Raw genomic sequence first — 26,731 nt, 5'->3', positions numbered from 1 at the left:
GAGGAAGCCCTCGGGCTTAGGGGCCTTACACTGGTTGCATTCTGTTCTCCAAGCGAAGTTCTGGTTTCCACAGCCCCTGTATAAAGTTGTACCACAACAGAAATCACCAAGAGAACTGAGAAAGGTGGAGAGATTCACACCACACTCTACACAATTATGGGTTTCACACACAAAGCATAGGGATCTGCAGACAATCTCAGGCAGTAATGAGCCTCCAGAAGCAATCAGAGTGCTGAGTCCCGCCTCACCTCCCCAGTCCTGTCCCAGAGTGAGAATAGGGTGGTCATCACTAGCATGCTATCAATCTGCTGGGAGAAGTACATACGGATTGGGACACTGCCAGTCTCCAGCTCGGTGCTGGACATTTCCTCCTCCAGAAGGGTTCCCTCTGGAGCCTCGGGGCCCTCTTGGAGGGAAGCCTCCTCTGTCTCCTCCACGACCTCCCATGCGACCCATGGGTCCTCCAGGACCTCCTGGGCCACCAGGACCTGCAACAAAGAGTTTCTCTATAGCAACTTTGTTATGGTAACTCTCCCATAAGCTCACAGTGCTGTCCACCCATACGATTCTTTCCATGTCATTTCATGTAGCATTTTCATATAATGATGTTGACATCCAGGCAGAAGTTCCCTGAAACTTCCACTCCTTCTAACCAGTTAACCCATATTATTAACGCAATGCTGGCTTTCAATGGTCTAGTATCCATTTTCTATACCCCGTTCTTTGTTTACTATTCAACTAAGTTTCTCAAGGGCAAATATTACTGAAAAAAAACAAAATTAACCCAGCCCAACCCTGTTTTAACATATCACCAAAGTAGTTAGAACAAAGCGCCTAATACCTCCACGAAGTGGTGGGGGCATCCCTCTGCCCTCACGAGGTGGCATGCCACCCCGCATGCTGTTCATTGGAGGCTTCTTTCGGGCAAGAGAAACTTTAAGTTTGCTTCCTTGAAAATCTTTCCCTGGAAAAACATTACAGAACATTAGTGAGCCTCACACCCCAACTCTTCCCTTTCCAAGCTGCCACTTTTCAACAGATTCCACCCTACTGAACCTGACACATCTTGAAGCATGAAACTTGCCCTCTCACAACCTATAGGCTCTTTCATGGTATGACTGGAAATGTATCACAGTTGGTAGGGCTTGTGTAAAATGGCCAAAGGCTTGGTTCAATCCCAGCACTACATAAAACTGGACACGACAGCCAATTAGGCTAGGGCTATAATCTCAACATTTGGGAAGCAGAGGTAGATTGGAGCACGAGGAAGCTCAAAGAAGGTTACTACTAGCTACACATAGAGTTTGAGGTCAGCCTGGACTACATGTGATTCTGTCTCAAAACAAGCAGAAAGAAAATGAAATAAACAAAACAACACCCCAAAACTTCACTGCTGAGGTCAGAACAAAAGATGTTAAATTACATTCCTATAATTCTAGAATTCTGCAGGACTGTCAGGTTCAAAATCAGCCTGCCCACATAATGAAACCTGTACTTAAAAAACATCAAAAGCCTAGGGATAAAACTCAGTGGCAGAGTACTTGCATAGCACACAACTCTCATGGTGCCATCCCTGACATGTCTCTTTGGAAGGTTTTTTGGCCCTGACTACGATATGCTAAGAGAAGTACCTGTAGCTGAGGCATGGGGGCTATGTACTCAAACATCAAAGAACTATCCTGCTGGTGGTGGTGGTGCACGTATTTAATCCCAGCACTTGGGAGGCAGAGGCAGGCAGATTTCTGAGTTCGAGGCCAGCCTGGTCTACAGAGTGAGTTCCAGGACAGCCAGCGCTACACAGAGAAACTCTGTGTCAAAAAAACAAAAAGCAAACAAACAAAAACGATCCTGATCAAGGGCCAGTGTTATGTGTGCTTTAACAACAGAAGGGCACACAGTGAGTAACTTCCTCCTGAAGTGGATCTTACTGTTTCAGCTCTCAAATTCCCCCCCCCCTTCTAAATTCCCTCAGGAAAAAGGAAAAGTACATGCCTCCTGTTTCTAGACTCTAAAGAAATAGTTTTAGCACGATACTTTCTTTTTAGGAAGGTGACACATGAAATTGTTCTAAGTTCTTAAATGTGCCCGAGTGAGCAGAATTTAGAGTGACAAATAGCACATCCTACCATCAAACCATTCGACGGCAGCCTTGGCGGTTGGTGGATCTTCATAGGACACTGTGGCATCACCTTTAGGTTTTCCTGTCTCCTTATCCAGGTAGATGTGGATCATGGGTTGTCCAGTTCTCTTGTTCATCTATACAAAAGCAACAATTAAGATGTGACTGTAACATGAGTTTAAAGTTTACAGTAGTTCCCAAGTACCCCAAATTGTCAAAAGATGGTCAATCATACAGATTATGGTGGTCCACACCTTTAATCCCAATGCTCAAAGGACAGATCTATCCCTAGGCCAACCAAGGTCAACATAGTGAACCCCCCCCCCCATGGCAGTCTCATGCCAGATAGTTTATTAAAGGTCAAGTCTTCCCCAGGAGATCAGAATCGTGACTGACTTAGTTCATCAGCTTCCACAACAAATAGGTATTTAGGTAAACTTCATACCTTAGGTGTGTTCATTAAAGAGCCAAAAGCAAGCAGTGTAGGCCCTATTCTTGGTCTTGATACTTATGCAGTAGGCCCACATTATGTACTCAAAGAGTCACCAAAGTCAGGCCAGGAGACATAACTATTCTAAAGGAAGTCACTGGGATACACTTTATTGGAAGAGCCCCTATATAGCATGAATAGGGTCAGAGTTTGATCCCCAGCTCTTTAAAAACAGAATAGAAAAACAAAACACAAAAAAAACACATAAAAAAACCCAGAAGCCCCTTCCTTTCTTCAGCTGTGAATACACTAAACAAACTCTTGATTCCCTCCAAGAGTTGAAAAGATGGCTTGTTTGTGGTTACCTTGAATTTAGAAACCACACTGTCCAACAAGCATGCCCACGAACAATGTCCAATCTACCCAGGCTTATGCATATATCTAGTAATAGTTGAGTGTTCTTTATAGGGCTCAAAACTAAGTATTTTTATTTTTTAAAAAATTTATTTATTTATTATATGTAAGTACACTGTAGTTGTCTTCAGACACTCCAGAGAGGGTGTCAGATCTCATTACAGGTGGTTGTGAGCCACCATGTGGTTGCTGGGATTTGAACTCAGACTTCTGGAAAAGCAGTCAGTGCTCTTACCCACTGAGCCACCTCTCCAGCCCCCTAGAAAGTATTTTTAAGAAGTGACACAACACTCATATCCATAAAACAATACTGTTGTAAGGCTTGGGGGCAGGCACTTTTATCTTATTAAGCAATCTTTGACAGCTAGCATTAAGACTTAAAACAAAGAATTATGTGACTGTGTATGAGCCTTCAGAGACCAAGATGTCCGATTCCCTGGAACTTGAGTTACCACTGTGGTGACTACCATGAAGATACTGGAAAATGAACCCGGATCACCCAAAAGAGCAAGTGCTCTTCACTACTGAGCCATCTCTCCAACACTACTATATTGAAGAAAGCTGGGCATAGTTATAGTTGCTCATGCCTGCAATGCCAGCACTCGGAAGAGTGAGGTAGAAGATCATCATTGGATCCAGGACTGACTGGGCCACAGGGAGCGAACTACCCCCATCTCAAAAACCCTAAAATTTCCCAGCACTTGGGAGGCAGAGGCAGGTGGATTTCTGAGTTCGAGGCCAGCCTGGTCTACAGACTGAGTTCCAGGATAGCCAAGGCTACACAGAGAAACCCCGTCTCAAAAAAACCAAAACAACCCCCCCAAACCCCTAAAATTATGCATGTATCAATTATAATTAAAAAAATTATGACAGGAAAGAATATAGCAAATTAGTTATATGAATAAGGACATGTCTTTTAAAAATATTTATTTTATGTATGTGGATGTTTTATCTGCAAGTACATCTATTTGTACAAAAGAGGGTCATCTGTTCCCGTGAGACTACAATTAAAGACAGTTGGGGAGCCACTATGGGGTGCTGGAACTTGAACTAAGGACTTATGAAAGAGCAGTTAGTGCTCTCAGTGGCCGAGCCACTATTTACCCTCAAGGAAATATCTTTTTTAGAAATATCTACAACAAACAAACAAGACTTCATGTATGCGTGTCCTGAAAATTTTAAGAGCACTGACTGCTCTTCCAAAGGTCCTGAGTTCAAATCCCAGCAACAACATGGTGGCCCACAAACATCTGCATACTGAAATCTGACGCCCTCTTCTGGTGTGTCTGAGGACAGCTACAGTGCACTTACATATAATAAGTAAATAAATCAGCTGGGCGGTGGTGGCACATGGCCTTTAATCCCAGCACTTGGGAGGCAGAGGCAGGTGGATTTCTGAGTTTGAGGCTAGCCTGGTTTACAAAGTGAGCTCTAGTACAGCCAGGGCTACACAGAGAAACCCTATCTCAAAAAACAAAACAAACAAACAAACAAACAAACAAAAAAGAATGCTTACATGCATGTATGTGCACATGTGTGCAGTCAGTGGAAGCCAGAAGAGGGCATCAGATTCCCCAGAACTGCCGTTGTAGAAGGTTGTATTGAGACCTGAACTTAAGAGCAGCAAGTGCTTTGTAACTGTTGAACCATTTAATATGAATAAGGATATGCATTTAAAAATCTCTATTAACTTTTTGTAAATGAGCACTCTGCCAACACGTGTGTCTATATACCATTTATGTGTTGGATCTCTTGGAACTAGAGTTACCAATAATTGTGAGCTGTCATGTAGTACTGGGAATTTAATCTAGGTCCTTTGTCAAAGCATCCAATGCCCTTAACCCCTATGCAACCTCTCCAGTCCCACAAATCTTTATTAAAAAGCAAGCAAGCAAGCAAACAAACAAAAAACAGATGGCAAATTCTCGACTTAACCACAGTATATCCCAACCGATACTAGAACTATATGTGAAAGCATGCTTGAGTCAGTCAGTCAGTCTGTCGCCCCCCCCGCCCCCAGTTCCACAATCTCACCCACGCCCCAATGAAACAAAAGTGAAAAAAAAAAAACCAGTGGCTGAGTGATGCTGGAACACATTTTTAATCCCAACACGCAGAAGGCAGAGGCAATGAGAATCTGAGTTTCAAGACAGTCAGGGCCACAGAGACAAATCTTGTCTTGAAAAACCAAACAAGTGTTAGAGAAATGGATCAGAGGTTAAGAGTTCTGGCTGCCAGAGGGCAGTGGTGGGGCACACCTTTAATCCCAGCACTTGGGAGGCAGAGGCAGGTGGATTTCTGAGTTCAAGGCCAGCCTGGTCTACAGAGTGAGTTCCAGGACAGCCAGGGCTATACAGAGAAACCCTGTCTCGAAAAAAGAAGAAGAAAAAAAAAAAGCAACAGAAAATCATTAGTGGTGACTGTGTGTGCATGCACAAACAGGTAGAGAAAAATCTTACAGCGCACTTGGTATTCTAGCAGAGGACCTATGTTCAATCTACAATACTGAGTCAGACTTTATGGCTGCCTGAAGCTCCAGTTTCATGACATCTAACAGCCTCTTTTGGCTTCCTTGGGTATCTACACCCATGTGGTACAGACAAACTCAAAGACACATAAACATAAAATATAATTTTAAAAGTCAACTGTAAACCTTTAAAGCTTTAATATCAGAAAACATTATTTATTCTCAAATTGCATTACAGACTCTGTTAACCTGTATTGCAAAGAGTGGACAGCAGCTGTGTAAAGAGGACAGGTCAGACACCTGCCACTTACATCAATGCATGGATTCCACACTGGGGAAGACCAGACTCTCAGAAGTTGCCCTCTGACCTCCAGATACTCTGTGGATCATGCACAGACCCTTCCACATGTTCACACAAATGCATGGAATTTTAAAAATAATTGTAAAGAGAAAAAGCAGAAAAACCAGACTTCCTGGGTGTGGAGACTCAGGTAAACCTTTCAACAAAATGTCACAATGGGCCTGTAAGCAGGGAAAAGGAAACAAGCCAACAACACATGTGTCATCAAAACCAAGAGTAGTCAGGTATGGTACCAATATGCAGAAGCAGAAGCAGAGGCAAGAAGCAAGAAGCAGGTGGATTTCTGTAAGTTCCAGGCCAGCCAGAGTTATACAAGACCCTTTCTCAAACAAAACTCCTAAAGCTCCACTTCTTTCTCTTTTTATTCCCTCCTTCAGCGTTGGCATCAATGGTATGCATTACCACTCCTGGCAAAGCCTTAACTCTTATCCTGGGGAATAAATCTATAAGGATTTAAATGCCCCACTCTATATTACACAATATATTTTAGTGTTTTTATAAGCATTTAAAGCAAGTGATAATTTGGGGAAAAAAGTCTCTTTCTTAACATTCAGGGTAATATTAAGAAAAGAAAAACCTACCTTTTTTTCCTTCACACCAAAGTTTATTTTAATGTATTAAAATGTATTTTTTAAAGATTTACTTATTTTTATGTATATGAGTACACACTGTAGCTGTACAGACAGTTGTGAGCCTTCATCTGATTGTTGGGAATTGACTTTAGGACCTCTGCTCGTTCCAGTAGACCCCACTTGCTCAGGCCCAAAGATTTATTATAAATAAGTACACTGTAGCTGTCTTCAGACGCACAAGAAGAGGGCATCAGATTTCATTACAGGTGGTTGTAAGTCACCACGTGGTTGCTGGGATTTGAACTCAGGATCTTCAGAAGAACAGCCAGTGCTCTTACCTGCTGAGCCATCTCACCAGCCCAAGTTTTTTCATATACAAAAATTAGCTAAATTTGGGTGTGGTAGAGTGAGATTGTAAACAGAGAGTTTGGGGGTGGGGAGAGATCAGGCAATCCTCTGCTATATGGTTGAGTCAAGCCAGAGTGCATGAGATCTTGTCTCAAAAAGTAAACAATATCAATCCAACTAACAAGGGGAGGAGCTATTTGTTTGTAGGCTTTAGTGTCCTTGTGCATAGTAGCTAAGTGTTCCATTGCTGGGTCAACAGTCAGGGAACACTTTGCAGCATAGTCCAAGGATTTTTAAATATGTTCTGTGGGCTCAATTTCTGTCAGATCACCAGATCATCATCACTCACCTTGACAACCCCACACTGCTTAAAGAAGTCTGCCAGATCATCCAGGGTCACACTGTCATTTAATCCTTGCACATAAATTGCACTGTTGTCAGAGTCTTCATCGGGATCTATAGGAAGGCCTTCCAGAGAAAATGAGATAAAACAGAATTACTGCCCTGAATTAACACTAGCTGCTTCTTCTTCTTCTTCTTTTTTTTTGAGACAGGGTTTCTCTGTGTAGTCCTGGCTGTCCTGGAACTCAGAAACCCACCTGCCTCTGCCTCCCAAGTGCTGGGATTAAAGGCGTGCACCACCACTGTCCGGCTAGTAGCTTCTTCTTGTGAGACAGGCTGGCCTTAAATTCCTACCCCTTTCTTTTACCTCCCAGACATGTCCCATCAGACCTAGGTAGTAATAGGGGCTTCTTAGCCAACTGGACATCATTATCAAACAGCATCATCACAAAGGCAAGAGAACCACCCACCCATTATACTGGTAGTAAGATGAAGCTTTTTGGTTACTTTAAAACAATTTAAAGGAAGTCCCAAACTATCTTTGCCAAGAATGGATCAGCATACTGGTATCAGTCTGTTGAGCTGCTGAACCCTATGGCATTTATTCAAAACAGCATAGTATAAGTTCAGGAACTTAAAAGTTACCTAGATCAAGATCTGGTCCTTCATCCATGGGTCCTGCCAACCAGGAAAGATCATATAAAATATTATTAGTGCAAGCCTTGCAAGCTACAAACCTTACAAACACACACAGCTATCTACTACACCACCATTTGATGGGGACTCATTAATTCAAAATGACCCGCACTGCTAAGATGGAGCAGTGGCCCTTTAGCGTTTGTGAAGTTTGCTAGGGTTTTTTTTTTCCCTTTGCTTGATTGTTTCTAAACCATTAACCAAATACACTCTCAATGCTTCATGTGCCAAATTAAGTGTTAAATTAAATTCATAACCTTTCCTCCACATAACCAAATTAAAGCTGTACTCTCCCCCATATTATAGAAGCAGTTGCTCAATACTTGAAGTTACCCTTTGTTTTGTAACCATAGGTTAACCATATTACCCCTAAGACAATGCCGGCAGTACCCATTAGTCTCTTTTGTATAGATCATTTTTAAACCACTTATGAAACTAGTAAAAATTATATAGTTTTCTAGAAAAACTGACTGTATTTTTTTTAAACACTATCCATGGTAATACTCAAAAACTTACCACCAGGCTTATTGAAGCCACCTCGCTCTCCAGCGCTGCTGGGGGGATAAACGAAGAAATGAAGGCCTTTCCCTTTAAAAGCCAGTACCGCTCTGAGCCTTGGCAGGGCTCGTGGGGAAGAAGGGCACTGGCTAAACACATCTCCAAACAATGCATCTCTCTCATCTTGTCACTATGCCTTTCTTCAGGGCAGCTTGCTCAAATTTCCTTAATATACAACCTTGCTTGTCTGATTGTACACACCAGTGTGGTTGGTTTCTTTCATGTCAGGGGCTGGTATTAATAGTGCAATACTTGGCAAATTAAGGAAGAAAAAAAAAAAAAAAAAAAAAAAAAAAAAAAACAAAAAACAAAAAACAAAAAACCCTAGATCCCAAACATCCACCCCAATCAGCTGAAACACCAGGTGAACTTGGTGTAGAAACAAGAAGGCAGAGACAATTGCTGTGATGAACTTTTCCATGTTCATAAAGGTGCACCCTCAACCTCTCCCAAGGGAAGGCCAAATGAGGCCTTAGGCTTCCTAACAAGTCACAGTGTAATAGAGCAGGAGACAACCACATTAAACGTCTACAACACACATCAGAGGAGCATCCAGCCAATCTTCAGCATAAAGCCATACAGTCCAGGGCCCTAATGGATTTAATAGTTACTGTGAAAGGAGAATTTACAATAAATACCAAGGCTCAGCGGACTGAGGGTGCAACTTTATAGACATACCAGTTAAGACTACGGCAATATACATACTATACATAGAGGAGAGGGAATATATTGTGGCCTTTTTGAGGAGGGAGGGGGAAAGGCAGTATTTTCTAGTGGTAAATAAAGGCAGCGCCCCAGCAGGAAGACCTGAGGTTCTCTTAACCAGTATTGCACCTTTAATACCTAAATATACATTTCAAGCTGTTGCATGCAGCTTTACTTCCTTTTTAAAAGTACACACCATAAAATGTTCTCTCTCTCTTTAAACACAAAGTTTACACTTTAATGTTACACAATTCTAGAGTATTATACCTCCTCTGGTTCATTACCAAACAACAAGTATGCAGTTACCAAAGTTACAGAAGGATTCCATTTATACAATGAATACATTTTGTTTAAAATATTCTATGTATATTTTTCCTCTCCATATGGACACCGTGTCTAGTCCCACTTTTCATTATGCTGCCGGCTGAGTACTGAGTACGGGTACTTTTTAAGTATTGAAGTGTATACAAGGCTCTCACTTTGTAACCTGTAGCATATAAATGCGACAAAGCATGTTAAAAAGTTTCCACGTTTAACAGCCAATGAAAAATATCAAAATACTGAGGCAATGAAAAAGGGCATGTTAACAACATTGAGCGCCTTACCTGTAGCAGACACTGAAAACCATCACCACACCACATTAAAAAAAGGGAAGGGAACTGCCCAGTGTCCTGTCCTCACAGGATCAACAGACTGCTTCACAGTTCTGTTAAAATCCTATGGGGTAGGCCATGGTCTCTTCTATGGCTCCAGGAGAGACTTCCATTCCACAAAGATGGGCCCCTCTAATAGCAGTCTAACAAAGTCGGTAGAATCATCACTTCTGGAGTATTAAGATGAATAAACTTCAAATTGCTTTTGCAATTGAAAAATTCTAAGAATTCTAGGTGATTTGAGACGTGATGATAGTAATTTCAAGTGTCTATGTCTATTTTAAAACACCCATAAAGACGTGAAACCTTTATAGTGGAATGATATTCTCCAAATCAGAAGACCAATTTTACATTGTCAAAAATTATTCATAAAAATTTGCATGTTTTTATAAAGACTTTTTTCCAATAAAGATTTCACTGAAGACTTCATTAAAGTTATGCAGAATAAATAAAACATTAACTATCTTTCAGTAGTACAGAAATTTACTAATAAATAAATAGGTCAACTTAATCTGTTTTGACGTTTGTTCTACAAAAAAGAATTGCTAGTTTAACAGTTAATCAAATTTATACTCACTACAACATTCTGCATAACTTTTTTATTACTAGTTTATATAGGGACAGAACACACACATTAACTAAATCTGATTATGTTAACCACCAACATTATACTTCACCTTTATCAAAGTATAGACACCAGAAAAGGAAGAGGGATGGAGGGAGGGAGGGAGGGGAGGCAGAGGCAGCAGGGTCACGGTACTGATCTAAACACTTTTCTAAACCAGATTGTTCCATCAATCACAATGGTCAAACCAATTTAGACTTTTAAAATCTCCAATATAGAGAGTGATGCTATACTCATATATATTACTCTGTAAGAAAGTTATTAAGATTGTTCTCTGCTTCAACTTAACTACTTATCAGGGCACCTCAGGCCATTGTTTAAGGGTTATGGGACCAGTCAGTCTTTATCATGTTCAACAATTCTGGGTACAAACACTGGAAAACAGCTGCATTCTTTTTCTGCAGTACATACACCAGGTATTTCAAGACAACTGTTCAGGACATTAGTTAAGACCTAGGATTATTAGAAGGGTTGTGTGTGTTCTATCCCAAATTTATTACCCAAAGAGGCTCTCACCTCTGAAAACCATGAAGGGGACTGAAAGCTCTTGTTTCAAAGCCATTCTTTCTTTGTTCACCCCAGCCCAACAATGGTTACTGGCAGGGAAAAAAAAGCAAACTGCCACTTAAATGACATTTCCATGTTTTAGGAGATAGCTTGACCTTAATAGATTGTCTATGGAAATGTGGGATAAATTTCTTATGTCTTTCAGTCCCTTCTTTCCATTGAAAATCCTATGGATGAAACAAAATTAGGTAAAAGGAGAAAAGGTTTTGCTCTTACCCCATTCCACCGCGTCCTCCTCCCCGCCCACCTCTGCTCATGCCTCCACGATCAAATCCCCCTCTTCCCCTGCCCCGGTTATCAGGGCCACTCAAGCTCCGGTTCTCTCCTGGTCCGGAAAATCCTCCAGACTCCTGCCCATAAACACCCATGCTACTGGGGTGGTCCTGTCGGAATGAACCTGAGGAAAGAGTCACATCTGTAAGCCACGGACCAGCATTTACACTACTGCCTGACAGCCTTTCTCTTGGACTCATGGAACTCTAAACTACAAGCAACTACATAAGTATTATGCTAAAATTATTTCTATCAGAGGCTCTCTGTAAGAACTATTGGTTCATCAAGGCTAAAATAGCCTTGTATGACCAGGCTATATATAAAACTACTTCCAAAGGATTTTTCTTCTGGGAAAAATATATTTATAAGTTTCTGTGCTTCAGGTGTCTCCAAAAACAGCTTCTTTGCACTACTTCTCAACACCAAAAGTAGAGCCAGGTCACCTAAGGCTCTGACATACAAAGAGCTGAGTCAAAAAAATAAAACACGACACACCCCCACCCCACCCCCCGCAGGATCTCACTGCAAACTCTGCACCACCACGCCTGGCTGATGAAATTCAATTTTAAAAGTGCAACAACTGAGGTAGAAATTATTAAGTAGTGAACAAGATACTTTTGTGTTTTTAGTTACTTTTCTAATAAGCACGAGGGTGTGGGGATATGCTCTCTAGTATTCTGTAAGCAGGACTCACTCCCTTTGCTTATGGATTTACACAAAATCAAAACACACAGTTTTTACTTGGCTATTAAAATCCACAGTAGCCTTCTATAGATACCTTCCTACTCTCTCTTAATGTTTAAGGCAGGTTTTAAAGAATGCCAGCCCTACTCACTGCAGAACACCCACCCTGCTGACAGGGCCCCCACTCGGGCATTCAGACTATCATAAAGGATGTTATAGCACACACTCACACTCTAGACTCCAGAAGCAATCAGTGGTAACAAGCATTCCCCATTCTCAGAAACTCCAAGCAAAACCATTCATACTTAGTTTTCTCTCTTAGCAACTCACTCTGCTGCCCGTAGCTGCTGCTCTGTTGGCTATATTGACTTGGAGCCTGGCTGTAGGATCCAGTCTGAGGGGGGTAACTAGTGGGAGGCTGCTGCCCATAGCTGCTTTGTTGACCATAGCTACTCTGCTGTCCATAGCTGCTCGGCTGCCCATAGGTGTTCTGCTGAGAGTAACTGCTCTGATCGTAACTAGTCGGCTGTGAAGAGGAGTAGCTGAAAGAAAAAAACAAAATCTTCAGGAAGGAGAAAAATCACATTATTTCTGCCAACACCCCTAATATGAGACACTCACAGGCATCCTTACAATTACTTTCTTTTTCCTGCGTGCTGGATTACAGGTGTGCACCACTGTCTGGCTAAGGCAACATTTGTAATAAAAAAGCTTTAAATGTAAAAGAGAAAATGAACCACTGAGTTGTGGTTCAACTATTTAAAACATTTTTCAACTATATTTAAGACAAACCCAGTTCAGAAGTGCATGTGCACTTAAAGATGACTATTTGAAAAGACACTGAAAGTGAGGAGAAAGAGGAGTAAAGTGAGGTATTTAGTTCCCAGAATGCCTTCCTTTCTCTTTGTAGTTCAGAGGTTCCAACTTAAGAGCCTCACACACTAGGCAAGTGTTTTACTCCAGCCATCTAATAAGTTGAGTGATGACTATGACTTTTTGAGGAATGCCTGCTTGGTAATAGAGTGTGAACATGAATGTATTAAGTATCCACCCCAAAAATGCCATTTTCTTTCAGACTAAAAATTGCTTTGCTATAGTTTCAACCTTTCAAACAAATAAATTTGATCCTTGGAGATCTAGGAGTAAAGACAAGACCTGTAAAAGATGTTAGGATGCTACATAAAAGGTGTTAGGTCTCTGTGAAGCTATTCAGCAGGTAATTTATGTACCTCTACATATTACTAAAAATAAACTTTAAAATACTACTCTTTCTTAGCTGGGTGTAGTGGCAAGACAAAGCTTTAATCCCAGTACTCTGTCTCCCAGGAGACAGACAGATCCCTGAGTTCAGGGCCAGCCTGGTCTAGACTGAGTTTTATGACAGTCAGGCCTACACAGAATAACCCTGGCTGGGAGTGGGGGGTGGACACGACAGCACTCTCAATGAACTATAAATATGTTCAACTAAAAAGTATTTGTCACACCTCTCCACACCTGTCAAGATTCAGTCTATGGGGCTGGAGAGATGGCTCAGCAGTTAAGAGCACTGACTCCTCTTTCAGAGGTCCTGAGTTTAATTCCCAGAAACCACATGGTGGCTCACAATCTGTATGCTCTCTTCTGGTGCATTTGAAGACAGTTATAGTGCACTCATATAAATAAAATAATCTTAACAACAACAAAAAAGATTCCGTCTCTGTGTACCAATTCATCTTGCCAAAGCAACCGTTCACCCAACAGGTACAGGCAGACCTGCTCTACTAGGGAACAGTTATAAACCCCGCCCACCTTTGTTCCTTGCTGTATGCAAGTGTCAACCCAAGAAATGGACAGTCTGGACTGGTTTTGTATGACACAAGCTGGAGTTATCAGAGAAAGGCGCCTCCCTCGAGGAAATGCCTCTATGCGATCCAGCTGTAAGGCATTTTCTCAATTAGTGATCAAGAGGGGAGGGCCCAGCCCATTGTGGGTGGTGCCATCCCTGGGCTGGTGATCCTGGGTTCTATAAGCAAGCAAGCCAAGCAAGCCAGGGGAAGCAAGCCAGTAAGCAGCATCCTTCCATGGTCTCTGCATCAGCTCCTGCCTTCAGGTTCCTGCCCTGTGTTGAGTTCCAGTCCTGACTTTTTTTGGTGATGAACAGCAATATGGAAGTATAAACTAAATAAACCCTTTCTTCTCCAACTTGCTTCTTGGTCATGATGTTTTGTGCAGGAATAGAAACCCTGACCAAGATAGATACAAACAGGAATTATTTTGTATTTTAGCCAATTAACTAACCTTTTTTTACTTTTTTTTTTTGTGACAACCCTTAAAAAAAAAAAAAGATTTATTCATTTATTTAATGTAAGTACACTGTAGCTGTCTTCAGACACACCAGAAGAGGGCATCAGATCTCATTACATATGGTTGTGAGCCACCATGTGGTTGCTGGGACTTGAACTCAGGACCTCTGGAAGAGCAGTCAGTGCTCTTAACCTCCACTGAGCCATCTTTCCATCTTTAAACTAATCTTTTAAAACAGTTCTGTTAATTTATTTGAAAATTACTTCATAGGTCAGAGACACAGGTCAGAGAACTTGCAGTTTTCCTTAAAGAAACTAAAATTGGACATTGGATGGTTAAGACAGAAAATGAAGGACAAGGAAACTAGAGCTGGAGTACTTGAGAGAGGTAAAGTCCCTTCCTAGCAATGAGCAAGACCCCAACCCCCCCCACCCCCAGTACACAAATAATAATAGTAGGGAGGAAGTCTTGTCCTTAACTTTACCCATGGTGCCTGTATTTGAGGGGATAAATGCTAAGGTTCTGTGCAGATGGTTCCAAACATTTGTTTCTCATACTTTTAATTATAAGACCAAAACTGAAGCTTTGGGGTCAGTATTTAGAGAACAGTTATTAGCTAGATCCCAGGCACTGCTATGGGAACCCAAGGCTTAGATGTGACTTTTAACTAGGTATGTGGTCAACTATGGGCAAGTCAGAAAACAAATCTTACCAATGCTAGCAAATCAACAACCTGGAAAGAAACACCTGTCTTATTATTACTAATTAACCAGCCACAAAAATGAGACTGACCTGGTCGGAGGATAAGATGGAGGTGCGGTGACTGGCTGCATTGGGTAGCTCCCAGGTACCTGGGGATAACTGTAGTTACTCTGTCCATATCCTAGGCTGGGTTGGTTATAACCCCCTGTGCTAGATTGAGGTTGACTAGTCTCAGCCGGCTTGTTACCATCCTGTGGTCTAAAAGGAGAAATAAAATAGTAAGACTTAGTTTTAACAACCCACACAACCCCTAGTTAAGAACCCCACAGTTCTTTGAGCAACATGAATTGTTAACACCAAGCTTGAAAATAAAGTAAAGTAAATGAAACCTAGTACCATCCATTAGTATTTGCTGGAAGAAAACACTAAGGCAGTTTTTGTTTTTTTTTTTTAAATTTGTTCTCTATTAGTGAACTTCCAGCTGGGAGGTAGTGGCGCACGCCTTTAATCCTAGTGCTTGGGAGGCAGAGGCAGGTGGATTTCTGAGTTTGAGGCCAGCCCAGTCTAAAGAGTGAGTTCCAGGACAGCCAGGGCTATACAGAGAAACCCTGTCTCGAAAAACAAAACAAAAAATCCCCAAAAAACTACTAAAGACAAATTTGACAACAATGAAAATTCAAGTTTAGAGTAATTTTAAGGCCACCGATTTTTACATTTTGATATCTGTGGGTTCACTCATTTATTAGAAACAGACAAGAAGAGATACTTCCTATCTTGGCCTGCTGTAAATTAACTTAACCATGCTATACAGTGTCTACAAGATGAGGATGTGCCCATCCCATGATCAGACTAACTAGAAAATATCCTCATTAAATGATAAAAATCAATCCCAACTTTACAGAAATAACTCAGAAACCCCCACTTCCTCATGGCCCAACCAATTTAGAGGAAGACAGTGACAAAATTAAGCTAGGGCTACTTCAAGTAAAGCTCCAACCAGCAGGTGGACAAAGGCAGATGCAGAAGTACTGTTTCTTCACTGAGATGAAACAGGTTATAAAATTATAACTGGCTGTCAGCTCAGAAAACTAAGATGGAGCTAAGGGGGGCACAAATCAGTGACTTATGAAAACCCAACTTATGCATGAAGATCTGTAGCTTAGATATACACCATTGTATGAGAGCATCACATTGGACTTTGTATATCTAATAAAATTCTCCAATACCTAACCCAACTAGAGTGGGGCCTTCTAGAAATCAGCTAGTTAAACAGAACTACTATACAGGCTGTTTACTGGATATTAACTACAAGTGGTTCTGATTACTCACTGCACTTTAGAAGTAATTTTGCTAGAGCTAATTTCTTACCTCTATAGCAGATAAAAAGTCTAGGTTACAAGGTGATCTCTTGTTTACTCCCTATAGTCTTCTTTCAAATCAGAATCCTGTGTTCCTTCAAGATTGTATGCAGAAGCCACCTAAGTGCATTGTCTAAAGTAAAGACCTGAAATCTTCTGTTAAATAATAATATATATCACTTATCTACTAACCAGCCAGGGAGTAAGAACTTTATTGGACTCTCAATATTGACCATATAGCTGGGTATCCAGCTATGAATTTTGGTAACCAAACTACTACATAATATTGAGGAAATCTTATCCTTTACTGACAAAATTGAGACATACAGTACTTCTTGACAGAAGTGCAACTGTTCCACCATGTACTATCAACTAACACATATTTCCTAAAAAAACAAAGTGGTTAACAGTTTACAGGGTCATTAAGCCAAAGATTAAGTACTCAAAAGTATAATTCTATTGGTGGTTAAACAATGTGGGAAAACATACAGTCAGTTTTCTTGTGTTTAGAAAAGCAAAATAGCTTTCCCCTTCCCCCAAAACTAGGTTCTGAAACCAGGCAAAGGACATTCTTCCTTTCTGGCACTCAGCACCATCTGTTCATCAGAACACCTGTATGCTGTGCCTCAGCACTCTGGAAATACTGTGAGAACAGTAAATACCTAGTGAATGTGAAGAGCTAGTTAAGGCATGAATGGTCCAAGTGTACAGAGTTACCCTTTCCTTAAAAATCAAAGCTGATGCGACAGAGTAATCAACAACTGTGACCTTACCTTGTAGGTGCGGTGGCTGCTGGCTGCTGGCCATAAGCTGGGTAGGCAGGCTGGGTGCCATATGCAGACTGAGCTGCGTAAGAGGCCTGCGTTGTGGTGACTGTAGCAGTGGTGGTGTCATAAGCACCAGTGCCATATCCTTGGACAGGCTGGCTGTATGCCTGCGGGGCAGTTGGAGTGGTATAACCTACAACAAAACAGAACTAGATCAGATTCTCTGTCCTCTCTGCCAGAGCCATACCTTTGTATTTATTACCAAAACAACTTGTAAACTGCCCAACTTTAAAGCATCACAAAATTGAATTCCTACATTCTTATAGGAAAAGTAGCAACAAAGGAGTGTTTAAACTGTTTTAATTACATTTATTTATTTTTTATTAAGTGTGTGCATATGGGAGCTCACCATAGTATGTGTATAGAAGCAAAGGACAAGTTGTGGGAGTTGGTTCTCTCTTTCCACTACATAGATTCTGGTTATCAAGTCTGGCAATCAACTGCTTTTATCTGCTGCGCCATTTCACTGACCCCCCAAATATTTAAAGTCTGAAGCACTATTTCTGTTTTCAAAATATACTCATGAGAAAGGTGAAGTGTTGTTTATTGTTGTTGTTTTGACAGGGGTCTCATGTAGCCAAGGCTGGCCTCAAATTCCTTAGGTAGCAGAAGATAACCTTCAATTTTTGACTCCTACAAGTCTCCAGCCTTGGGAACATCCAGTGTGGTGCAGGACTCCATGAATGCTAGGCAAGCACTCTATCAACTAAGCTATATTCAAAACAAACAAAAAAACACCCAAAACCAAAACCAAAGAGAACAGGCTTCTTTCTATTCCCACGTGAATAAACCGGATAGGAGACAGGGATGGCTTTTTGGTGATGATACATATTCTTTTCAACTAACTAAAAAATAAAATCCCTGGTGCTGGAGAGTGGCTCAGCAGTTAAGAGCACTGACTGCTCTTCCGAAGGTCCTGAGTTCAAGTCCCAGCAACCACATGGTGGCTCACAACTATCTGTAATGAGATCTGATGCTTTCTTCTGGAGTGTCTGAAGACACCTACAGTGTATTTATAATAAATAAATAAATAAATAAATATTTTAAAAAATTAAAAAACAAAATCCCTTAGGTGCGAACCCCGTCTCCTACTGTAATTCCCCATGCATCCTACCGAGGCGGACACCTGGTATTCCAGCTCCTGGAGAGCAGCAGATGCTTCTGGGACATGACCAAGCGCTGTGGTGCCCATGTAAAGTGCCATTTTTTCCCCCAGCCAGGGTCTCCCTACATAACCATGGCTGTTCTGGAACTACGTAAGCCAAGCTCACTCCAAATTCAGGGGTCTCCTGCCTTTACCTCTGAATGCCAGCATTAAATGCATAAGCCATCATGCTCATGGGTGCTACCTTGAGCAAGATTCAATAATAAAACTAACTCTTAGATTAAAAAAAAAAAAAAAAAAAAATCAGCCGGGCGGTGGTGGCGCACGCCTTTAATCCCAGCACTTGAGAGGCAGAGGCAGGCGGATCTCTGAGTTCGAGGCCAGCCTGGTCTACAGAGTGAGTTCCAGGATAGCCAGGCTATACAGAGAAACTCTTTCTCGAAAAACCAAAAAACCAAAACCAAAACCAAAACAAACAAACAAAAAAATCCCGCAAAAACAAGAAATAAAATGTTCCAGAAATGGTAAAGGACAAGGTGTCACAACTTTTCCCAGTACTGGGCTCTTTGCCTTCTTCACAATCAGCAGGTACAGTAAGTAATGCACTAAAAAAGCTTAGCTCAGATGCCAGGATTCACATCCAAAGAATCCAATTCTCACAAAGTTTAAAAAGAATTTTCTGATTGGGTGCATGCCTCTGATCCCAACATTTGGGATCATAACTTCCAAAAAAAACCTAAGCTACAAAGGAGAACCTTGTTAAAAAAACAAACATACAAGCCAGGCAGTGGTGGTGCACGCCTTTAATCCCAGCACTTGGGAGGCAGAAGCAGGTGGATCTCTGAGTTCGAGGCCAGCCTGGTCTACAGAGTGAGTTCCAAACAGCCAGGGCTAAACAGAGAAACCCTGTCTCAGAAAACCAAAACCAAAACCAAACCAAACAAAAAACAAATCCCAAAAGATCTCTGAGTTTGAGGCTGGCGTGGGTTACAGAGGTTCAGAACAACTATGGCCACACAGAGAAACCTTGTCTTGTAAAAACCCAATAAAACACCCCCCAAAAACAAAAACCCCACCTACCCATACCCAACCCCCCCAACATTAACAAAAAAGAAAACAAAAAAAGAGCTTTAATATTTATAACATATCTTGAACCAGGGCTAACCAAACTTAAATATAACAAAGAGAGAGAGAGAGAGAGAGAGACAGACAGACAGAAAGACACACACACACACATTAAATTGCCCAGGTTTGCTTGCAATGCCTTCCACCTCTCAACTGTAAGATTTCTGGGATTACAGCCATGTATCACCATGACCTGCTTTTTATTTCTTTGATGCTGGGTCTCACTATGTAGCCCTGGGTGGCCTGGAACTTGCTGTGTAGCTCAAGCTGGCCTCAAACTCAGAGACCAGCCTGCCTCTGTCTCCTAAATACTAGGATCGAAGGCCTTTGCTAGCATACCCAGCTCAACTTCTCTTTAAATCTAAAGTACTTTTTGTAGCACTGACATAATCCTTTTTTTCTCAGTCAAAGGAAATTCTCAAATTATATAAAGGCAGTAATTTCCCATCTAGACTGGTAAAAACCATGAAAAATATACTTCACGGAAGAGCCTTAAAAACAATTTCGAGTTGACATGCTCATCTTAAGTGGGATTTTTGTTTTGTAGTGCTAGGTATAGAACCCAGAACTTCACATACATGCCAGGAAAGCAAGCATCCTGTCATTGAGCCCTATTATTTAAAACTTCGCTGTAAAGTTCTAAAGGTAACTGAATACATTCAACTAGAGTTGTCCCCCTATCCAATTACTCTTTTTAAGATTTCTCCCTACTTATAAGATTCACAGAAGTTAAAGAAAAAACCAAGCTGATGAAGACAGTAACTTTTATCTCTAAACTGTAGTAAGAGAGCCTGTTGTAACAATTCTACAGTAACAGATACTGGGCTAATTAGTAGTCTTTTAATTAATCTGTAGCACACACATAAGCAGGCAAGCAAATGAACAAAACTCAACAGAACAGTGACAAGAGACTAAGCAAGTCTGTATGATTTCTTCAAAGGAAATGGTGGTAAGAAACACTGTACAAAGAAAGTTTGTTTAGAGTGAACAGCAGAAATCACAGATTAAGAACTGTTTGAATCCTGTATGTGAGATGTAGATACATAGCACCTTTCTTGTGAAGTTTCCTTTAAAATCCTAGGAAAGAACAGTGTACTTCTACCCATTCCCTCTGATACTCATGCACTGACTTTTATGTGTAAAGGCAGCATGGGGTACAGAAAAATGTGCTTGATCCTGCTTTCTACCTATTGTCTCCTACTTAAGCCATAAAGGATAATTTTGATTCTATCACCTAAAAGCAGGAGTGAATATGAGAGGCAGCTTCGAATTACCCAGTGTGCACCCAGTGTCCTTATTACCTACCATGCAACATAGTCTGACTCACCAAAGCCATCTTTCCTTTTTTCTCTTGTTTTTGCCTGCATGTAGTATTTTATTTATTTATTTTTTAATTTTTTTTTTGCTTATAGAACTTGACTTTCTCTCCCTGATTTTTTGGGAGGTGGGTGGGTTTGAGACAGGGTTTCTCTGTGTAGCCTTGGCTGTCCTGGGACTCACTCTGTAGACCATGCTGGCCTTGAACTCAAGAGATATCCCCCTCTGCCTAAGAGTGGGATTAAAGGCATGTGCACCTAGACTGCTTATTTCTACTCTACTTAGAAACTTTCTTATGACCGTGTTAAATGACTTAGGGATAGCAAAGGCTAGATATAAGCCATTAAGTTCTCAAATCTACAGTTTTAGCTCATCCCACACTTGTACTAGGTTAATAAACACTTCCACCCCTACATAGCAGTTAAGATAGGTTAGTGATGGAAGTCCTCATAAAATCCATGAAAATAATAATCCATGAAATAATAATCTTATTTTCATAAGATTATTTCATAATAATCTTATGAAAATAAGATGTGTATTTTCCTATAACCAATATAAGGAGTTCAGAAAGTTGAAAGGTGAAGTCTTTACATCTCTGACTTTCTTATATCATACAGCATTCCACAGAAAAAAATTACCATTTTTTAAACATATTACATATAATGTATTCTTAGACCAGTTTCTTTTTTTAGTGTCCTGGGATGCTATTTATGTTTAAAACATACCATGGATTAAAAAAATTCAAAACACTTAAAACAGAAAATGGATTAAAACAATGTGTAACACTTAAAATAAAATGTGCCTGTGTTATACAACAGACGAACATATACATGCAAGGTGGCAAGTCTGTTCCCTTACATAGAACTAACCATGCAATCTAGCCTCAGGGGAGAGGGAACGGCAGCTGGAGCAGTACCTTTCGTAGGGAAATAACTATTAAGGGTTGACAGAAGGAAAGTTCATAGTAAAACCTTCCCCAAATTATAAGGACATGGATCTGCAAATGGCACCTGAAGCAGTTTTTTCATTAGCACCTCTGTGTGTGACGTTAGAAAGTTCAGGGTTTAAACAAATGAAAACACCTAAGGGTTAACATTACAGGGTTAGACAAGATGGAAAGCATTTCCCATGCAAGAATGAGCAGGATAGTCAAACCTGTACTGGTCCCTTCTACTGTGGAAGCACAAAACAGAAAGTAGAAGGTACACTATCAGATGAAGCAAACATGTGAAAACCACTTTGACTTAAGCAGCTCAGTTTAAGAAGGCTCATTCTTAGCACTAGTACAATCTTTTACATTAGTTCTATTTTGTGTATTACACACAGCGTATAAAAGTTTAGTTTCTTCCTCTTTTAGAACTTATTCCACCCACATTCTATTGGATAGCACTTAAGAAAAACTAAGAGCAAGGACAAAAATACTTCCCAGAATAAAAGATCCCCAGATATCTACACAGATCAGAGTATATACCTAAGAGCATAAATAACAGGTCTGTTAGCAAATCCCCTCGACACTATCACCTAGTCTCTTGAAGGATGGCCTTACCAGTGGGAGGCTGTCCGTAAGAAGTTGCATATGCAGTCTGCCCGTAGGTGGCAGTGGTCTGAGCCTGGGTATAGCTGACATCAGTAGGCTGTCCATAAGTTCCATAGCTTTGTTGCCCATATGCCTGCTCCAAAGAAATTCATGCAATAGCTTCATAAGAGAATCTTGTATTTTAGCCAAATAACGACCTAACTTATTAGTTCATAAACTGGAGAATCAAAGTACAAAATACTGCTTTCTGGTATAAAGAAGAAATTACAAAAACAAAGGCATTAAAAACAAGGCAAATTATCTTAAAAACTATGAATTTCTATACAAGTTCATTCATGTTTTAGTCAACCTAGAAACAAAAAATTAAAAAACCAAACCAAACCAAAACAAAAAAACAAAAAAGCCCAAAAAACCAAGTAGACAAAATCTCAGTTAACCATGTAACTGACAGCACACACGGTTAATCCAAGACTCAGCTAGCACTTGCTTGATATGAAAACCAGATTTTCAGCATGATATAAAAATAAAAGCTATTAATTCTACTTCAAGAAAACAAATCAGAACAGTTCATATTCTCTTTATGTTTGTCAGTATAGCAAGATTATGGTTTTTGAATTCGGACACCAATACACTTAAAGTCAGATAAGGAATGAGCTATTCTTTCAGATATTTTAACATATTCATATTATAGATTTATTTGAAAGACCAATTAAAAGTAAAACCTGCCAAAGCGGGCTGGAGATATAGTTAAGAGCACTGGCTTTTTCTGAAGGCCCCAAGTTCAAATCCTAGCAACCACATGATTGCTCACAACCATCCATAATGAGATCTGACGCCTTCTTCTAGTATGTCTGAAGACAACTACAGTGTATTTACATGTAAGTAAATCTTTTTTTTTTTTTTTTTTGAGACAGGTTTTTCTGTGTAGCTCTGGCTATCCTGGAACTCACTCTGTAGACCAGGCTGGCCTTGAACTCAGAAATCCACCTGCCTCTGCCTCCCAAGTGCTGGGATTATAGGCGAGCACAACCACTGCCCGGCTAAGTAAATCTTTTAAAAAACAATCAAACACCTGCCAGAAGCATGACTTCCTGCCTATCCTAGAATGTTTCGATGACAGTTAATATCTACTTTTTAGCATGGATCATTCTAGATTAAAGGTAATTCTTTTTTTTTTTTCCCCAGCCTACACCTTGCTTTGTAAACCAGGGTGGCCCAAATTCAGAGATCCACTCTCCTATACCCCTGTTGTTGGGACTAAAAGTGTCCACTACTACTAGGCCCAGCTAAGGTAATTAAATCTTGGTAATATAGGCAAATACTTTCTAGATTCTAGAGTCTGTCACCCTTGGCTTTTGAAGAGGTGTTGGTGGCTAGAGCCAGTATATCACATATTTTACCAAAGAATTATATTCCCAATTCCTGGTCAATTTTCCCCCTCAAGTATTTCTGTAGTGCTAGCACACATTCTACAACCATACCAGCTCCAGGTTTTTAAGTGTTTAATTACTTAATCTGACTGGTGGAGGGGTGCAGCTGTACTATGGTATATGTGTACAGGTCAGAGGGCAACACAATTTTTATGAGCTAGGTCTCTCCCTTAACTCTCTCTATGTGGGACCTGAGGATCAAACTCAGGTTGTTAGGCTGGGTGGCAAGCACTTTTCTAAAGAGCCATCTCTAGCACTTGGCCCAGGTTTTAAACATAGACTGACATACTGACAAGAGCTGAGGAATAGTAATTTTCAAAACTAACTCCACTAGTTAATGTGCAACCACTAGCAAGTTATACAATAACCATGCGGTAAAATTTTCTCATCTGCAATGATCCTAAGATGATCTTTCTTTAAAAATTACAATGATTAAATCAAGCATAATAAAATATGCACAAAGAGCAAGACTGCAATAAGATACTTATTTTGAGCCTAGGAATTTTTTTTGTTTGTTAGTTTTTCGAGACAGGGTTTCTCTGTATAGCCCTGGCTGTCCTGAAACTCACTCTGTAGACCAGGCTGGCCTCGAACTCAGAGATTCACCTATACCTTTGCCTCCCAAATGCTGGGACTAAAGGCGTGTGACACCACTGCCCGGCTGAGCCTAGGAATTTTTAAAAGTTCATTTCCAGCTTTAAAATGGTTTCATTACAATCTTCATTGTGAAAGATTAAAACTTTTGAGTTTTAAAAGCTTAGATAATGCTACCACTACTTATTTGTATAAAATTTTTAAAGAAGATCTCTTAGCTACTGTTTTAGTGGCCAGCTGAAACATCTCTACTAAAGATATAACTACACATCCTTGTCTTTGGGATTACCTGGGTGGTCTGTGCATATCCTTGAGTTGGCTGGGCGGTGTAAGCACTGTAGCTGCAAGAAGAATTAAACACAAGAATTGACTACAGAATATTTGGATTATTACTGCATATCCTTTAAACTACAAAAGGCCCCATACTCTAAAACATTAACTGAAGACAAAATATTGTTGCAGAAGGCTGACTTACCCCTGCTGGGCTGCAGCTTGGCTATAGGTACTGTAATCTAGAAGAAACAAGAAAAATTATTAGCCCAGACAAGAAAGGTTAAAGAGACAGATGGAATTCAAGCAGTAATAATAATTCTTAAATGTTTAGAGTGGACCTATATGCAGACACATCCCAGTTAGCACATCTCATCTCAACACCAAACCAACTAAGTCAGTTAACTATACAAAGTCTGAATATGGTGCTAGCCAATGAGGTCAAGATCAGTTGAGTTGGCAGGGATGCCTGGCCAGATACCCTACAACCATGAACCCATCTCAACTACCAGCTATCAATTCAAAGACACTATCATTATCTTAAGTCTAGATCAAGACCACAAAACAGCATCAACTTTACTGTCAAGATTTAGACAGAGCCACAGAAAGTATTAAAATTTCTTTCTTTCTGCTTTTTGAGACAGGCTTTCTCTACCTAGTCCCAGCTGTAGACCACGGTGGCCTTGAGCTCACAGATCCAGAGTCTGCTGCCCACCCACCCCAGAGATTAAAAGTGACCACCATTTTTGTTGACTTGAGACAGCATCTCTCTATATAACCTCCAACTCAGAGATCCACCTGCTTCTGCCCACCCAGGGAAGGGATTACAGGAGCAAGCTACTACGTCCAACATCTGTCAGTCTATCACTTTAGTAAGACCCTAGAACAAGTGAAACAGAATGACAGAAAACAGGACAGTCATTAAATCTAAAAAGGGCCTGCAGTCAAGAGCTGTTACCTTCATAATATGACAAAAAGATAATAAACCCCAGTGAAGCCAAAGTAAAGGATGGGAGTAGATAAACGGACCATGTGCTCATTCCCCTTGACGTAACCTGACGTGTGGATGCCTGGTTCCAACTCCAGCATAATGCACACACAACTGACCAGTTAATACAATTCCAAAAACTGGCAAAGAGAGAAGAACAGCACTTAACAGGCCTAGGGGAAAAGTTGCTCTAGGTTCACAATTGCTACTTCTTAGAACCTAAAATGACTTCAGCAGCAGCAGCAACAAAAATCACATATTTTCTTCTCTGTAAATAAGTCTACGTATCATTTTCTTTCTTATATGAAAACTATATTATATCAAAAGGAACTAGCCTTGTGAGGTGTCATATCCCCTTCATCTCTGCACTCAAGCAGAGCTCAGGTGGATCTCTGTAAGTCTGAGTTCAGCCTAGTCTACATAGTGAGTTCCAGGACAGACAGGGCTATAAAAAGACCCTGTCTCAAAAACAAATAAAAAAAGGAACTAAATCTAAACTATGGAGGTGTTGAATAATGAAAATAAATGCCTATGTTTTCAAAACATCACTGAATTAAAGCTACCTAAGTTTTGGGCATTTTTTTAAGGCAGAGAATTTAAAAAAAAAAAAATAGTTCTAATTACTTCCTCTCTACAGAATACGTATCTTGTTCGGTGTTCAAAGACAGCGCTGTTATTAAGACAAAACAAAAGGGTCCTTTCTTTTCCAATCAGAAAGTAGTCCCTCACCCAATGTACAGCTGACATCTTTCTTCATGGAGGGATCTTGCTTACTCCATGTAAATCCGAAGCCTGCTTCACAATCTCCTGGCCAACAGTACTTTCCTGAACTCATCTCCCCCACCCCCTTTGGTTTTTTTCTGAGACAAGGTTTCTGACTGTCCTGGAACTCACTCTGTAGATCAGGATAGCCTCGAAACACAGAGATTTACCCAACTTTGCCCCCACAAGTGTTGAGACTAAAAGCCTGCACCACCACCACTGAACTCATCTCTTAAAACTTTCTGCACCTCACGGGACAACTTTCCTTCCTCTACACCCTTAAATTCAGAGCTCTGATTACCATTATCAGTAAACTGTCCAAAAGATATCTACAATGAAAAAAAAATCTATAACAAAATTCTGAAACATTTCCAATAAAGCTACATTTTCTTTGGTGGTGGTAGTAGTGGTTCTGAGACAGGATCTAACTACTTAGCTGGCTGACCTCAACTAGTTATATAGACCAGGCTAGCCTCAAACTTGCTACAGACCCCATATGGCTCTCTGTAACACAGTGCTGAAATTATAGGTATGTGCCTCCACGCCTACTTGCTACCTTCCTTTTTTGTCTGCCCCCCTTTTTTCCTTTTCTTTCTCTCTCTTTTTTTTTTTTTTTTTT

General features: G+C 40.5%; 2 protein-coding genes across 4 annotated transcripts in view; both read right to left on the bottom strand.

The window, feature by feature from the left end:
• Positions 1-11,133, bottom strand: part of LOC116071141 (RNA-binding protein EWS-like) — a 17,571-nt gene extending 6,438 nt beyond the window's left edge. The window contains exons 1-7 of the mRNA XM_031342552.1: positions 11,074-11,133; positions 7,699-7,731; positions 7,061-7,179; positions 2,127-2,256; positions 842-964; positions 326-488; positions 1-76 (exon numbers count right to left, since the gene is read on the bottom strand). Of these exons, the coding sequence (XP_031198412.1) occupies positions 1-76; positions 326-488; positions 842-964; positions 2,127-2,256; positions 7,061-7,179; positions 7,699-7,726 (639 nt within the window). The 5' untranslated portion in view covers positions 7,727-7,731; positions 11,074-11,133. The remainder of the gene's footprint in view (positions 77-325; positions 489-841; positions 965-2,126; positions 2,257-7,060; positions 7,180-7,698; positions 7,732-11,073) is intronic.
• Positions 9,225-26,731, bottom strand: part of Ewsr1 (EWS RNA binding protein 1) — a 20,438-nt gene continuing 2,931 nt past the window's right edge. Inside the window, exons 2-9 of one of the 3 annotated variants that reach the window (XM_031339890.1) lie at positions 24,568-24,604; positions 24,382-24,433; positions 22,078-22,201; positions 16,931-17,117; positions 14,890-15,057; positions 12,145-12,356; positions 11,074-11,254; positions 9,225-9,499 (exon numbers count right to left, since the gene is read on the bottom strand). In XM_031339890.1, coding sequence (XP_031195750.1) covers positions 9,409-9,499; positions 11,074-11,254; positions 12,145-12,356; positions 14,890-15,057; positions 16,931-17,117; positions 22,078-22,201; positions 24,382-24,433; positions 24,568-24,604 — 1,052 coding nt within the window. In that variant the 3' untranslated portion in view covers positions 9,225-9,408. Of the gene's footprint in view, positions 9,500-11,069; positions 11,255-12,144; positions 12,357-14,889; positions 15,058-16,930; positions 17,118-21,686; positions 21,705-22,077; positions 22,202-24,381; positions 24,434-24,567; positions 24,605-26,731 lie in introns of those variants that run through there. The other 2 variants (XM_031339888.1, XM_031339889.1) reach the window with 2 other exon arrangements.

This window comes from Mastomys coucha, unplaced genomic scaffold, assembly GCF_008632895.1.
Source record: "Mastomys coucha isolate ucsf_1 unplaced genomic scaffold, UCSF_Mcou_1 pScaffold22, whole genome shotgun sequence".
In the NCBI taxonomy this organism is placed as follows: domain Eukaryota; kingdom Metazoa; phylum Chordata; class Mammalia; order Rodentia; family Muridae; genus Mastomys; species Mastomys coucha.
Note: the sequence above shows the minus strand (reverse complement) of the source record. Positions and strands in the feature narration are given on the sequence as shown.